This window comes from Gouania willdenowi, chromosome 10 (assembly GCF_900634775.1).
Source record: "Gouania willdenowi chromosome 10, fGouWil2.1, whole genome shotgun sequence".
NCBI lineage: Eukaryota > Metazoa > Chordata > Actinopteri > Blenniiformes > Gobiesocidae > Gouania > Gouania willdenowi.
In genome coordinates, this window is record NC_041053.1 from 13,610,575 (window position 1) to 13,627,582 (window position 17,008).

Below are 17,008 nucleotides of genomic sequence, written 5' to 3' on the forward strand. Positions count from 1 at the left end.
AGAATGGATCCACCCCCCATAGCGTGTGTGCGTGTGTGTGTGTGTGTGTGTGTGTTCATTTAGTTGTGTAATCTGCTTTCCAGTCTAAGCTGCTTTAGCTCAGGCAACAAATGAACACTCATCAGACTGTAAAGGCAACACTGTATCAAAGCCAGGGTTGGACATTTTTTCCATTTACAACTAAAATTTCAATTACATTTCCCCCGAAAGTCAATTACACTTACCTCCTCAATTACTACAGTTCAATTACAGAGCCTTTAATAAATAACCTCATAAAACGTAACCTTCGTCTTGTGTTAGCTTTCTGTTAGCACCTCTTATAACAGTGTTTTTCAGCCTTGGCGTCGGGACCCCATGTAGGGTCAACTGGAAAAAGCCATTTGCAGCAGCACTAATGAACTAGTGATGGTAAGTGTGTACTAACTTACTAGTGTAGGGGAAAATAAGCACGAGTTAACTAGTTACATACAAAAAATCATGATAAGTTGGGAAGTGTGCACTGACTGAGGCTTCCTATTGGCTGCTACTCAGTCTAAAATGAAACATGACAACCAATAAAAACTTAGGATTTTGTTCTTATCCCCCTGCTTTATTTGCTCTATATTTTGCTGTAGAAGGCACATTTACATTTTTAGTTCTATTTGTGACTCAGATTGGTTTATGTTATTTCAGTTTTTAAATGATATATATTGAATATGTATATTTATCTTTTAACGGTTGATTCCTTTTTCATAGAGCCAAACTACTGCATCTATACCTACAGACAGTACATTATTTAATACAAATAAATCTTGTCAAGTTAAAGGCATGTTGTTATACGATCATTTTGTCCCAATAATCTGGGTACAAACCCTGGGCCCCTACTGTAAGGTATGTACACTATACTAGTATTCTTGCATTATTATATAAGTTTCCTTTTTTATTCACAATAACTTAATGACTTAATTTCCATTGCTTGTATTCTATAAATATTTTTCACTATATTTTAGTGGTTTATTGAATATTGGGTTTGTGACATACTTTTGTTACAATTTAGTGGCTAAAAAATAAAAATCTGGTTAATAAAAGATAAATATAGGATGATTAGAATCATGTGGACACTCTGACCAATTTAGTCTTTAAAATCATTTTAAAAAATAATTATTTTTCCAATTAAAATTTGACAGGCAAAAGGAATGTTCCAGCATTTAAATGAGCGAGAGTGCATGTATAGTTAATTTCAAACAAAATATTATATTGCCTAAAAAAGACGTGTTTTAATTTAAAACTCACCTCTGAAGAAGTGAGTAAGCAGTTGCTTTTATTCACTTCATTTTTTCTCCCTCTCCTTTCTTTTCTTTCTTTCTGTTTTGATTTGGTTTTCCTTTCTTGAGGAAAGACATGGTTTCCTGCTGCTGTCTATCTCTCGCTCTTCATCACATCCACAGTTCAGACTACCTGCCACAGCGCCGCAGCAGAAGCACATGCGGGTCGTACCATTTGCACTGTTTTAAAGGGGGTGGTAGCTAGGGCCCCGATGCAGCATGAATAATTATTTTTAATGCAAAACTGTGATAAACAACCATCTTATTTTCACGTAGGGTCCTTTTCATTCCAATATAAATAATCTAAAAATTTTAAAATGCATTTTCGTACAAATACAGTATTTAAAACAGACTTCTGAGGGCACCCCCTCTGCATTGAGCCCTGGGTACTCAGTACCCTTCACCCCCCATTCCGACGCCCCTGCTCATGATAAATTAGGAATTGGGTGAAGACCCAAACTCACTTAGGGTCCCAATTTTAGTGTGGATGAGTGATTAGGGTCACCTGCAGTGCTACATGTATGTGATGCATTGATAGTTCAAAGACGTCATCAGATCAGCAGTAGGAATTTCTTCATGCTCCAGTTCTCCCAGTGGCAGCACTGGTCAGGTGATCATTTTCCAATCAGGGCCCATTACTCAGTCATCATTTAGTCCCTGTGTGATACTTTCTACTGTAATGTGCTGTTTCTCTTTAATGTCACTGTGTTTCTGTTGATTTTATTTGCCCTTCAGGCTTCAGCTTCTAATAAAACAGCGTAGAGAAGCTTTTGTTATAGCCCAGTCGTTCCATCACTATCCCATAAACCAACAGGAGTAAAATGATCCCCTGGATGCCGTTATACCCTCTTCCACTGTAAACATGTCACACAAATGTAAAGTAAAAGGAATTATTTATCCCCACTGTGATATCAGTCAGATCTCATCAATGTGTGTGTGTGTGTGTGTCTTCATCAGTTTGTGTAACTGCCAAATGTTGCGGCATGTGTGTTTTATTCATACATCAGTTGTATTTGCACATGCATGCTAAGCACATACTTTCTGTGTTGGGACATTGGAGGGATTTGGCTTTGCCCTGAAGCTTTTCATAATCTACAGTCCCACTTCTCCCCAGGGGTTGCATTTCTGCATCGAACCCTCCTTTATGGGATTACTGGACTGCTTTTCTCCCACTCATGGCACTGTGCTGATGCATCGTCTGCATTGAAAGCACTCAGTTTTAGTGATAATAGTGTTTGACGTTCAAATCCTTCCCTTCTTTGTCAGTCAGAAAAGCTGATTTCATGGTTTTTATGCATAAATCCAATGATAATAAGTTAAAATAATATGTATAGAATTAATTTATGATGTTTTTTGCTCTGATTTCCTGCTTTAGCTGAATCTCTTGTTGGCACAAGTTGGTAATCACCGGGTCACAGAGCGTGATGGGGAAGCACATTTTCATCTTTTTCAGAGTTCCCGGGCTTTAAGAGTCTGTGCATGGGTTGCTAAGCAACCCAGTGTCTGTACTGGAAAGTGGGAAGGAACAGTGTACATATTTTACAGCAAATTTTGATTTTGTTTGACTATAATAAAATTGATTTTTCGTCAAAACCTTGTCATCAGAACTATCAGCACATGAGTTCAGAATGGAATTCAGAACTCATGTGATCATGTGATCATTATTTTAGCATGTATTTTTTTTTTCAAAGTTAGTCATAGTCTAGTTATTGTCACTTTTTCAGTAAAAAAATTGTGTGGTGTTCTAAAACTTTTGACCAGTAGTGTACATGGATACATAATAATTACAAATTCAGAATAACTTCACTGTCTACTTTTTGTTTTGCAAAAGGCAGAAATATATCTTTGGCTTGAATGTGCAGAAATCTGAAAAAAAGGGTCATTAAAAAACACACCACACCCAGGACACATTGAAAACATATTTATTATATATACACAAATAGATAATGTACCAAGATGAATTCATTAAATAAATGTCTAACAAAGTCAGAAACATTAAAAACTTGTCATGAATTTGTGCCTCTCATATGTGGTGTCCTTGCATGTAGTCTCCACCATGGTTTGCTGTGCTGCATGGGGATGCTCCAATCGCTCCGAAAAAAGCAGTGAAAATGTATGGTTTCCCAACCGAACCAGAGAGGAAAAAGAAATGGTTAGCCAAAGTCAGCAGGAGCAATTTCAAAATTAATCAGGATTATAACAATAAAAAAATCTGTGAAGTGATCATATTTAAACACTTTATTTGCACTTTTTCACAAAAAACACAATTGAAAAGCTTACTGTTTGATAAAAAAAAAATAAAGATACTGTATGTAGCCTATGTGGTGTTATGGTCATTTTTATATTCATCATCATATCCTCAAATGTATGTTCATGTGTACAATTTGTCATGTTTTAATACATGACGACTCCATTAATCTTTACACTTTTGAACAGCTGAATCATGATTAAACAGTACAGATCGTATTATTCTCAGTGCAGCACAGTCTCTGCTCACATGCAGATATACACTGACGCACACACTTATCAAGACTGATAAAGACTGGCTCCCGAACCTTTCTCATAACATCTTCATCATCCTCCAACATTTCCACTATGGGCATCTGACTCCCTCCCTTTTGTCTCTCACTGTTGGGACCTTTTCTTATCTGTATAAAAAGCTTAGGCTTTGAAACTGTTGGAAGGGGCGCGGCACTTCCTTCGGACGTCCGCCTGGACGGACGCTAATTTTGTTTCATTTTGTTCCATCTTGTACCTTTTTTCTTAGTTTAGAATAAACTTTTTTTTATATAAAATCATCAATGCTTCTCCTGGACTCCATCATTCAACCAGAGCAATGAATCATGTCTTCAAATGAGGTCAACCGTAAATTCAGCCGTAACAGTGGGTATATACAACTGAGTTGTGTGTGTGAAGTAAACACTGTGTATCTGCTAATGATCTCTTAATCTATTAGTTTAGTGGGAGATAATCCACTGACATGCTTTAATGCACACAGTAATGGGTTTAGATACGCTGATAATGATAATATTCAATATGATTATATAAACATCTTACTGTTCAAAAGTGCATCACAAACTGTCTAATCCGCTCTAGCTCCATTGTGCTGCAATAGGAAACTGTTCATTTCCAGGAACTATTGTGAGGTTTCATGAACCGCCAATGCTGTAAAAAAAAAAACAGTCCATTGGCGTGAACGGACATGTCGTAACTCTGTCTCTAAACGGCTCTGGTTCCACCACAGGCTGAGTTCTCTCGCCCCTCCCCTTCCTGTTTCCTCAGCACTAATCACACTCATCATATTCACCTGTGCTGATTAGCTCAGTGGCTGCACCTTGTGTCACTTCTCTGCTCTCTCAGTATTTAACCCAGACTCTGACTGAATTCCGTGTGGGAGTCTTTCCTGGTGATTATTTTGGGTGTACAAAGTATTTTGCTCATTATTGAAGGGACTGAATGTTTCTCAGTGGTGTCTTCTTCTACTCAGCCTGACAGAATTATTTGCCACTCAGTCACTGACCTGTCCTGACTTGGTTCCTCAAGAAAGATTTCCTAAAGGTTGTAAAACATGAACATTTAGCCTTTTTCTAAATACAAACCTCATGATAAAAATCTGATTATACAACAGTTCGGTACGACAAAGTCATTTGATTGGACGACAGACATTTGAAGAGACCGGGACTTCTTACGGATCATATCACGCCGCTGTACAGCTGATCTAAATACCGTTAATTACGTTACATATTGGGCTACACACTACAGTACACTGTCACTACGTTCACATTGTTGGTTTTAATGCACAATTCAGATTTTTTCCAAAACTTTTTTTCTGTGGTTGTTCATATTACACATTAAATGTGTCTTAAATCAGTTTGGAGTATGAACGGAATGCGACTCTGAAGTGACGTGCATGTGCAGCAGAGGTCCTAAGTTGTCCCATGACCCCTCAGTGTTTACAGAAGTACATATGGAGGCGTCCAGCGTAGGACTGTGTCTCACGCTAAGAAAGTTTCTTTCTAACAGAAGTCAGCGCTTCATAACTTTAAGGTGACTGATAGAGAGCCAGGTTTATCGCTCTAGCCGTTTGCTGTGATGCTGCCACATCTTTACAGCAGAGCGTTTGACTGAGGAGTCAGATCAACAGTGGTGGGATAAGGATGTCAGCTGTTCAACAACGCAGAGTTCATTAACATCGGAATTGTGTTGCTTAGACTGTCTTTAACAGATCGGATACAGGTCGCATATGAACAAAAAGATTGGGATTTGGGTTGCATTTGCCCGAGCCAAATGATTAAATAAACAACTCATAATTTCTTGCCACTTATTACTGTTAACTAATAAAATGCGCTTGTAGAACTGTTGTATAAAAGCAATATCACATGAGAGGGAGTGCTGTTGTGATGAAATATCAGCACTGATTATCTACGGCACGAGGTCGTACGACCGAATCACGTACACCAGAGCTGATATTTCAGCACAACAGCACTTCCTCTCGTATGATAGTGCTTAATTAACTGTGAGCTTCATTCTTATCTCTAACACAATATTTATTCATGGGTGGTTGTTACTAGCTATGCTCTATAAAAATCAAGTCTTTTTTTTTTTTTACCACTAACCATTTATAATTGCAGTATTTATATTTCTGTGCAGTTTTAATAGTTTTACTGTGGAAGTTTGCATCAATTAACCTAAAATTTGCTTAAACAATTGCATTTAAATTAAGGAATTCATATTGTCCCTGCTCATATTTTTGCTTGTCAGTTTTTCTTCCTAGCCAAGAGCCTCCAAATAATATCATGTTGAGCTTTTTGTCTTTTCTTTTTGGCATAAATGAAATTCCCTGCATGCATGAGTACACTCCTAAATTTAGTAGTGAGTGTTAAACAAAGTGTCTCCACCATCTGCACAGAAGCCAACGACCAGATTCTCATAAACAGCTCCGATGCTCCTTAGGGCACAGAGACCAAGTAGGGAGGGGGCGGTGGGTGGAGGGGTGGTCACCAAGGGAACAGGACCTGGTCCAAGGCCAAGCCTTCACGGCTGACTGGTCCAGTCTGCTGTGGACAGACCTCAGGCTGCTGCCACTCAGCCAGACTGGCTCAGGCACGACAGGTTAGCAAAGACATGCTGATGTGCTGAGAGCGCGCCAACCTGCCACAAGCATGGACACACTGGCAAAAACTCTTCTTTTTATTCCTTGAGATACATTTTAAAAGTCTTTTTAATTACTGTAATTTATTTCATTGTTAAACAGTGTTTTCTTTTTTTTCTCCTTCAATATTTTTCTATTCATGCTGTTTTTTATGGTTCTCTGGAACTTCAAGTTTTGACAATTTAATTAAAAAACATTTTCTTCAAAAAAATTTTTCTGTCAAAAATTATTTTTAAACAACACAATGGTTTAAAATGCTACTTTGACTAAATACGAAGTGAGAGAATAGCAGTGCCTCATTTTTAAATAATCACACCTTTAGATATAGCTGATGATTAACCAACGATTCACTCATTTTAGCACTTTGAGAGTTGAAATTGTCAAGATTGCAATATTTTTAAATGTACTAAATTATTTGTATAAGGAATTTATGATTGAAAGCCCATATCAACAACGTTCTTGGTGGAAACTAAACTTTGGTAGGTTATCTTAAATGTGCTTGACATTTTACTTAAACATTTCTAAGAGGGTAATCAGAGACAACCACAGATTTGTGTTGGAGGACCAAGATACAGAGGTGTAGACAAAGGCAGAAGTAGGATGACATTTAATTAAACTTAAAACTTCAAAAACAAAGTGCAAAATAAATGTGGGCACATGGAGGCAGGGCAAAACGCTACTGGATTAGAGCTTAGTGAGGGAGGTACATCAAACAACTTCCCTTCTTTTCTTCTTTGCTGTCACTAAGTTTAGTTAAAGGTAGGGTAGGTAATTTCCTCCAGAAACACTTTTTAAGTTTTTGGTTGAAATTGTCTTTATGTCCTGACAAAAATTAGGATCTTATGGGCTCTGCAAAAGGAACAAAGAAAATCCATCATCTGTTGCAGCTGTGAGCCTGTAATAACTTTGACCAATGAAAAAAGACGATTAGTTTTATATGAACTATTCTCAAGGTACGTATAGCATTTAGCATAGCACGGTTACGTCCAAAGGGAGCGTAGAGAGCTGCCTTTTTACGTAAATGGTTTTCATCTTGGGGAACTGACTGCGCATGCGTAAACACATAAAAACACGCTATGGAAACAGAGGCAGAGCAGCAATGTGCTTTTGGGAGGGGGTGTGGCCTCTTTCTGCCTTACAGCGGAGTGAGACTGTGCTGCCATACCCGGAAATAGCAATGTTTAGTAATTTGGGCTATGAAAAGCACGGAAATGGAAAAATAAATAATTTATAATTTATATAACCTTGCCTACCATGACTGCACGTCACTGCTAATAACCCATCATACTGCTCACACTGCTTCACACCATTTCCACTGATGTCCACCCCATATATATATATATATATATATATATATATATATATATATAGTTTTTTCCTGCAGTCTGTACCTTCTCCTCACCCTCTGCTCTCTTTTCTGTTTCAGGTGTCTTGATGCTGGAGCTGGCGGTTCCTGATTGATGGCTCACGGCTCAACTGCAGTGTCTGGGACACTCGGATGGACTGATCAATGGTTCGTGGCTCAACTAGTCTGGGACACTCTGATGGACTATCCTTCTATCCTATTCTGTTTGCCCCTCTGTTCACTTACCCCAACCAGTTGAAGCGGATGGCTGCCACCTCTGAACCTGGTTCCACTGGAGATTTCTTCCCATAACAAGAGGGAGTTTTGTCTTCCCATTGTCACTAAATACTTGGTCATGTGGATCTTGTTGGGTTCTTTCCTTTTTACTATGGACTATATATTTTGTTCAGTGCTTTCAGATAACTTTGTTGTATTTTGCGCTATATAAATAAAGTTGAATTGAATGCTAATCATCAGGAAGTGTTGAGTTGGCATGGCACTGTGACAGTCTTGGAGAAAGTCGGACAAACAGCTTCTCTTGCTCCTGTGAAGGCGGGGTTAAACACAATGGCGGTCAGCCAGTGCTAGTGATGGTACCAACTGTCACTGGCAGCCCATCACTCCCTGCTGCTAAGTAGCTGTGTGTGTGTGTGTGTGTGTGTGTGTGTGTGTGTGTGTGTGTGTGTGTGTCAAGGGTTTAGCATTCACCTCTTCTCATCCCTTTTACTTGGAAATGAACAGACTACTTAGAAATAAAAATGTGTACATGGAAATATTCTGTTGGAAGTCCTTAACTTTATACATGGATACATGATTATGAGACACAGGGACAAACTACAAAGGCCTCATGTAAAGGTTTTTCAATATTTGCGAGCGGTGAAATAACCCAAAGTTAGGACCCAAAGTGAAAATGAAGAAGTCTCATTAAAAAAATGTTTTATATGCCAAGAAAGAGTAACATTTATACTACAAATTAAAACAGAGATCAGATTTTTTTCCACATGCAGTTATGGGCCAATGAAAATAGTAAAGAAAAAAATTTTTTTTTTTGGATTTCAAGAGACTGTCACCCAAGAACCAATGGATGTATGTGACTAATCATTAGTGATGTGTACAGTCTATGTACATAGTTCAGAGCTGATCAAATTAAAGGGAGCTGAGACATATGCTAAGTTGTTTACTGAAGGCCTAAACATGTTTTTGTATATTCTGAGTAGGTGGAGATGTATTACTATACCAAATTTCAGTTTCCTATGTGATGTAGTTCCTGAGATATTAGAAGCCTAAAATGGAAGAAAAATAAGAACATGTGTACCCCCCGTCACTAAACTGTCTATCTCAAAATGTATTAATCCGATCAAACTGAAAATGTACAGTGTCCCAATTGAATAATCACAAAACAATTGGTAAAAATGTCAAACATTTTTCAGACTCAATTGTGTGGGCCATTTGTTCAAATGACATGGAATGACCCACATCGGAATGTTATTATTCAAATCAAACAGTGAATATTGAGGCATGATTCTCAGATTTCACCTGATGTGCCCACTCCATGTAAAGCAATGAACGGTGTATGTGGCATTTAGATGTAGCACAAGTGGCTCTTAAAGTATCCAAAGTCAGAGTAATGCAGTGTTTTAATCTGTTTACTATGAGGGAGAAAGCATAGGAGAGCATACTGTATGTCAAAGACCTGTAATGGAAGTGTAACAAGAATATTTGCATTTCCTGAAGCACTACCCTAGCATTAGCATTAGCATTAGCCTAGCCTAGCATTAACTTCCATTATCTATAGCCTAGAATTAACATTAGCATTAGCTACCATTAACATTAGCAGCTGCATTAGCTGGCATTAATATTAACGTTAGCCGAAAAGTAGTATTAGCTAGCATTCGCATTAACTAGCATAAACATTAGCCTAGCATTTACCTAGCATTAGCTTTTGCAAATATTAACCTAGCAATAGCATTAACTAGCATTTACCTAGCATTAGCATTTGCAAACATTAGCCTAGCGTTAACTTAGCAATAGCATCATCTAGCATTAGCCTAGCATTAGCATTTATCTGGCATTAGCATTTATCTGGCATTAGCATTTATCTGGCATTAGCATTTATCTGGCATTAGCATTTATCTGGCATTAGCCATTAGCCATCAGACAGCTGAAATTTTAAAAATGTAACTGTTGAAATTCACTGAAGAATAGAAGTTCAAAGTTGAAACCGTTAAATCTTAAAACGCTGAAAATCCAAATTGAAATGAATGGGGACATTTTTTCACAAGAAAAAAAAAAAAAAGAAAATTGATTAAAGTTACAAATCACAAAAACAAGCACCCCTGTGCTGAATTTTTTGACATGTTTTGACATCTTAATTGTAAAAAATCGGTCAAACGCTGAAGGAGTTGAAACGTGCCAACATTTTGTGACGGAAGAAAAAAAACGGATAACAATAGTGAGTTTGCCTCTTGAATCCTCACTAACTATGTTAATGCTCTGCTATTCATGCACACTGATGAATGTACAGTATGTGTAATGTTTCCTCATGTCATCATTTAATCACGCCTTCAGGATAATCCTTCAGTCTCGCTGCTTCAATGGCTCGTATTCGTCAACAACTCAAGCGAAAACCATCCCAGTGGCTCTTCTATGCCCCCCCCCACCACCACCACCTATTGTCTCATTTATCACCACCTTATGAGACACCCACATGCTCTCTGTTTCTTCATCACATCTAATCACCTGCACTCAGTGCTCAGACCAGTGTTAAGCCTTTGAAGATTGGCTGCAGTGAGCTGTGGGCGGGCTCTCCTCTCATGCATCACACACGTACCAGCGCAGTGTGTCCAAGCCTCTCTCTCTCTCTCCCTCCCCCTCCTCCTCTCTCTACCTCTCTCTCAGGCTTTCACTGATACGCCAGAGCACAGACTGCAGCAGGACCAGCAGCTTTCCCTCCTCACCACACTGTTGATGCACAGAGCATCCTCTGAGGAGCACATAACCAAGCTCAGAGGTGAGTGTGTGTTTGTGTGTGTGTGTGTGTTTGTTTGTGTGTGTGTGTGTGTATGTGTGGAGGAATAACCCAGTGTGCGTGGGTGCCCATGTGTGTCCACTGCAGAAACAGCAACAGCAGCACTGCAGATCCAGAAGCTCTGCTCATCTCTCTCTCTCTCTCCCCCCACACTCTCACCATCTCATGCTCCTGGAACATCTATTAATATTTAGAGACTTCACCAATTTCTGAGAACACTGCATGTAATTCATGTATTAAACAAAGGAAAGGTGTCCTAAATGTTACAATCTCTTCCAGTTGCGCTGATTCTCATGAATTCCTCTCAGCAGTAGTATTTATTTATTGCTCTGACACGTCCTCCCTCTGCAGGCTTGAATCTGGTCTTCCTCTCCTCTCTGCTGGGACAGCCCCTCTCCTCCCCCCATCATCATCCTCCTCCTCCTCCTCCTCCAGAGGATAGGATGCCTGGCCGTGCGCCCCTGTGCTAAGGAGGCGTAGGCGGGCAGCAGCATGGACACTGCTCTGGCCGGCGTCCCCACTGTCCCCCTCTCCACCAGTCTGCCACCACCACGCCGCCCCACCAAGCCGGGCGCCCCCCCCAGCCCCGCCGATGGGAGAAGACACTGACGCCCCTTTGACTCCTCTCAACCACCGCGGTTTCCTCCCCGACCACAACTATGTGACTGAAGGTAAGGAGATGACGGAACACGCCGTGATTACGGGGGCTGACCTCAATGTTCCAGGGTCTTTACTTCAGACTTTCAGAGCATGTGTGTGTGTGTGTGTGTGTGTGTGTGTGTGTGTGTGTGTGTGTGTGTGTGTGAGAGGCTGTGTTTGAAATGGCATACTCCATAACTCAATGAGTATATACTGTCTGCTATATACCATAAGTATGATTAGGTGATGAGCGTTCCCACTGAAGTATACTTCCAAGTTTCCCAAGATGCATTTGGAACATATGACAAAAACCTGAAGCACACTGAGGCTAAATATCTCTGTTGATTCTTCAACTTTGAAAGTTCTGAAAATATTTTAAGTGAGAAAGTGACCAAGTAGATTATCAAAATGTGGTCATTTGATCCATAAAACTCACAGAAACACATTTCATGCCGATATTTCAGAGATTTTTGGAGACCCGTCATTATGCTACTGACAAAACCTCTAGTTAACTTCAAGACAAGAGTCATATTTACAAAAGCCTTAAAAAACAATCAAAGACAAGAATGGATGCTTTTGTTTTTAAAAAGGGATGTTTGATTTTTAGCTTGAAGCTGGTCCCAGGACGATTTTACATTCCACTCACAATGCATCATGGGGCGGTTGAGTATGACTAGTGTGCCCAGCGTGCATACTTAAAAAATGTCCCTATACATCCGGGTATTTCTCGAGTCCTCAATGTTTCCATACTATCTAATGTGAATGCACTATATACTCATTTTAATGTCAGACTTAGTATGAGTAGTACGTTATTATGACATTTACAACACAGTCAGAGACTGTCTGCTGGCTCCACTGTTAAAGTCAAAAAACTTAAGAAGAGGACTTCCTCATCTGCTTTAAACTCTGTGTTTAGACAGAATCACAGACCTAAACATTGGCCTCTGTAAATTTGAACCTTCTAATCCTAACCCATGTTCTATTTAGTGCCTCTTTGTCTGGTGCCTGTTGGTAGTCTACGATGCCTGTGTTTTATTGTTTTTATGTTTTCGGTTTAACTATCTGTCAAAGGCCAGGGAAAAAAAACCCATAGAAAGAAGTACTTAATCCTAGTATCCTACTATTCATATTGTTTGTATAGTTTCTTTCTTCTCTGTGTAACAAGTGTGAGGGTCAAACGGCGTCATATTCAGACCTCACTTAGAGGAATATTTCCTCAACAAGAGATTTATCTAGATTTCCGTGTTTTAATATTAAGGTCCTAACAGCGTACTAATCTTAGTAACACTGCTAATCTCACCTGCACCCTGCCTGTGCCTTTCTTAATCTCACCTCATTGTTTGCCACGCCTCCTCCACTCGAGCAGCAGATTATCGTTTGCGGGTCACGATCACGTTGCGACCTCATTTGTGATCCTCAAACCACTGCAGGAAGGGAATTACGAATCGTGTGGCTGTGCAGTAACACATTTTCCGTCTCTGTGAGGATCACATGCTGTATTCAGAGGATGGAGGCCAGTTTTGCCTGTTGAATGCGTGTGAACACGATGTCACTGTGTGCCTTTGTTTATCTCTGTGTACGTGAGCGAGTGTGACTAACATGTGACTGCTGCCCATTTCAGAGGAGATGCAATTCAAAGAGACTGGGGGGGGGGGTGATAGTCATCATAACATCCATTACAAGCCATTTGTTATCGCCTTAAAACAAAGGATAGCAGACACAAACGTGCAGTTTTTCATCCTTAGTGGTTATGATTGACAGGTGGTGTCCACCCACCAACAATGGGAGAATTATTTGTTCTACTCACACACACACGCACACATGCACACGCACACACACACACACACACACACACACACACACACACACACACACACACACACACACACACACACACACACACACACACACACACACACACACACGTTATTCTGGGTGAATTGTTGATGAGCTCAATCCAACCTGGTTACACCACTAACCAGCCTGGTTACACCACTAACCAGTTGAAAAAGCTGTGTTGCTTTGACAGTTTGAATCCTAAGCACGAATCCATCATCGAAAGAAAAACAAAAAAAACTAAATTTCCTACATGCCATTTTCTTTCCATATCACTCAACGACCCTACACTCCTCCACCTTTCCAGCGACGTGCCCTCCCTCCTCTTTTTCCAACTTGTACCCCACGTTCCCCATCAGTCCCTGAATGCATCTCCCAGCATTGCCCAGTGCCGAAGGACTGCATCTGCCAAACAATTACCAAACTGTGCTCCAAAGGCTGCTCAAACACAATGGGCCTCAGTGTGAAAGAGGGAGACTGAGTGAGAGAGACAGTATTTGGAAAATTGACCAATCTGAGCATTGAAGACTAGCTGCGATTTTGTTACTCTTGGAAATGAGCAAAATCTAAATAACTCAATAAAAACTGGTAATGGAAACACCTGTATTTCGAAAACCACTCAAATATCGCTTAAAAGTTTTTAGACTTTCTTGAGGAGGTTTTTCTAATGTTTTGATATTGAGATGTATCGCAAAAGCGCACATTTTTATGCAATAAGTTTATTAAAAACACAAATCATAGCATATTATAAAAATGAAAGTATTAAGTTACAGATATGTAGAACTGAACAATATGATGGATTACCTAATTGTTAATTATTTTCCTCAGATTTTCCCTCTCATCCCCTGGGCCTGTTTGAATGAGTTTGACGGGCCAGGCCTATAGGATGCACAGATGCATGAATGATAATTGGTCGGGTTGTTACGAGCTGCGTTTCCATTACCCTTGGAAACGCGCAAAATCTAAACAGTTTTATAAAAACTAGTAATGGAAACACACTAAAAAGTTTTTACGCTTTCATGAGGAGGTTTTTCAGACGTTTCGATATTGAAATGTATCATAAAAGCACAATGGGAACACATGATGTGACGCACCTGGTCACATGACCACTTCTCCCCGAGAAAACGTGCAGCTTATACTTTAAAATGATTACTGCCACATCAGACAGCAAACAACAAAGGAATGCAGAGTGTTATAAGGAGGTTTGGAGCGTCGAAACAACCTTCAATGGAAACACGTTCAAAACGCAATTATACTTTGTCGAAACTTTAGAAGTATTGCTTTTATTTTGTAAAAAAATTGTACTGAAAACAGCTAGAGAGAGAGATTGGTTTGAGTGTTGTTTCTAACTTATCTCTTGTGTGTATCAGCTTTTTTCCTACATTTTTTGTTGATGTTGCATTTATACTGTTGTGTGTTTTCTGTCGGCTGTTTACATACGTGTGTGTACCTGCAATCACGGAGCGTATCAATGTGTGTGTGTGTGTCTGCGCATACATAAGTATTTGCAGTATTTGTAGATCATCCCGAGGGGAATGCCCTGCCCTTTAACTCCTGCAGGAGAGAATAAGGTTTAACCTCCCACCCACTCACTTTCTCATCTTGGCCTCAGTGTTTTTCTTCAATAATCCCTCCTTTTTGCTCTTTCTGTGAGAAAAAAACAAGCCATGCATGGGTTTATTATCAGACTGGGGCCTTTTTTTATCAGCTATATTTGCAAAAGTACATTATCTGTAGAATAAAACTAACCTGCCTCAAAAGGTTGTTCAATAATCCAAAAAATGAAACTGTCTTTAGTTGAATTAGATAAATACATTGCAATAGCTCCATTAAGACCAAGTCTGTCTACAACAAAGCTTGATTAAAAAAAAAAAACTATTTGTGTTGTTTAGAAGTACTGAAAACACTCAGAGCAACATTCACTAATAACTGAATACAAATGAAATACAACATGTTTATTACCACTAATGGGAGATTATTACTTCTTGGATATTTAGATTGTTCAGAAAAACAAGACTGTGCTACTGAGAAGACTTTATCCGGGCAGGTTTCAGTATAAAGACAATGGGTAAACTAGCCATCTCACAGCAAAAGTATGGTTTGCATGTTCTCCTTGAGCACTTGTCACTTATCTACTAATAGCAACTAAGGGTGTAAGCAAAAATATTTTTGGTGATATATCGCATTATTTCACCGCAAGATTATCATATCGATCCAAAAAATGTCCAAATACATTTTTTTATTTTGTTTTTTAAAAACCATTTAGTTGCACTAACATATGCATAATCACTAAACACTAGATGTCAGTGAACAGACAGATCATCAGCTCAGGCTTGATCACCCTGTAGCTGGCCACCTTTGATGAGGGTGTCTAGTGTTAAAAAGGCCAAAAGATTCCTTGATGTACATCTTTTCCATATATGAGACACAGCTCCCATGACGCTACTTTCAAATAGTAAACCTCATCTGATTACCATCTTTTGGCGCAGCAAACAGTTTAACCACAGGTCCCATGTTTATTGATTCCACTTGTTCTCGGAAGTTTAAAAAAAAATTATATGAGTAGTATTTCATACCATTTTGTACGTGAAAAGGTGAAATTTGTAATTATCACGATACATCGCAGTGTATATCACATTGTTTATTATCGGGATATATCAGGGTATATCATATCGTGACATGCCAATTGTGAACCACATTGTATCGTCAGATTAATGGAAACGCACACCCCTAATCGCAGCACTAACTTCTTCCCACATTCATGGCCATGTTACATTAAAAATACAAGTCGGGTATTCCTTTAGTGTAATGGAACCAAACCCTCTTGTAATCTTTCTGGTATGTAGTTAGACATGAGTTATATACTGCTTTAATGACTGCCAAATTTGACCCATAGTAGCTTACATTATTAACAAATTCACCCATTCACTCAGTAATGGGACAAAGACACTTAGACCCAAAGACAAAAATAACCTTGGCCTCAAACTCCCAACCCCTCAATCAGGAGACCACCTCTTTACCACCTGAGCCTCGGTCGCCCTGCTTTCACTGAAGCTGGGATGATATCAAGTGCCCCTTGACCCTGAAGAATGTAGAATATTGATGTATGGATGAAGATCTTTACAAATTATAACATTGTCCCAAAACAAAGGAGGAGGATCTTAAGCATCTGTGGACATCATTAACTTTACGTCCCTTTTGTGTGGTTTCTATACAAGTATTTCATATAGTCTAACCTTATAGATGATACATTTTCAAATCACTGCTTTATTGGTCATTGAAATACATTTAGGAAACAAAATCAAACTGAGTGTCAGAGCAAATAAAAGTATAATTCTGTTCTGTTTATACTGTGAAGAGCAAAACTTGAGCTTTGCATTTAAACTAAGAAAGCCCAGAAGTTCATAGCAAGATGGAAGAGAAACGCTAAAATGCAAATTAGCTATTTATTTCATTTGGAGAGATTTCTCACAATTTAATGCATATAAACAAGTGGTGACATGATGTGAAATACATTTATTACAGCATTCATTTATAAATGTATATGCAGTTATACACATTTCCTCTTATAGACCAAAAGCTAGCTTGCTAGCTGAGTTGATGCTTTGGTCAGAGCAGTTAGTTTGTTCTTTTAACGCAGAACATTTTGTCCACAGCCAATGGCTTTGTGTTAGAACACAATTATTATGTGATTTTATTATATT

The 17,008-nt window shown here is 39.1% G+C and overlaps 1 protein-coding gene across 2 annotated transcripts in view; it reads left to right on the plus strand.

Moving 5' to 3' along the window:
- The first annotated feature begins 10,669 nt into the window (after nucleotides 1-10,669).
- The window catches only part of LOC114470605 (serine/threonine-protein phosphatase 2A 55 kDa regulatory subunit B gamma isoform), a 39,958-nt gene continuing 33,619 nt past the window's right edge, over nucleotides 10,670-17,008 (plus strand). For both annotated transcript variants that reach the window (XM_028458881.1, XM_028458882.1), the window contains exons 1-2: nucleotides 10,670-10,811; nucleotides 11,181-11,500. Coding sequence is in view for 1 of the 2 variants with exons in the window: in XM_028458882.1 (XP_028314683.1) it covers nucleotides 11,422-11,500 (79 nt within the window). In the remaining variant the exon portion in view is untranslated. The remainder of the gene's footprint in view (nucleotides 10,812-11,180; nucleotides 11,501-17,008) is intronic.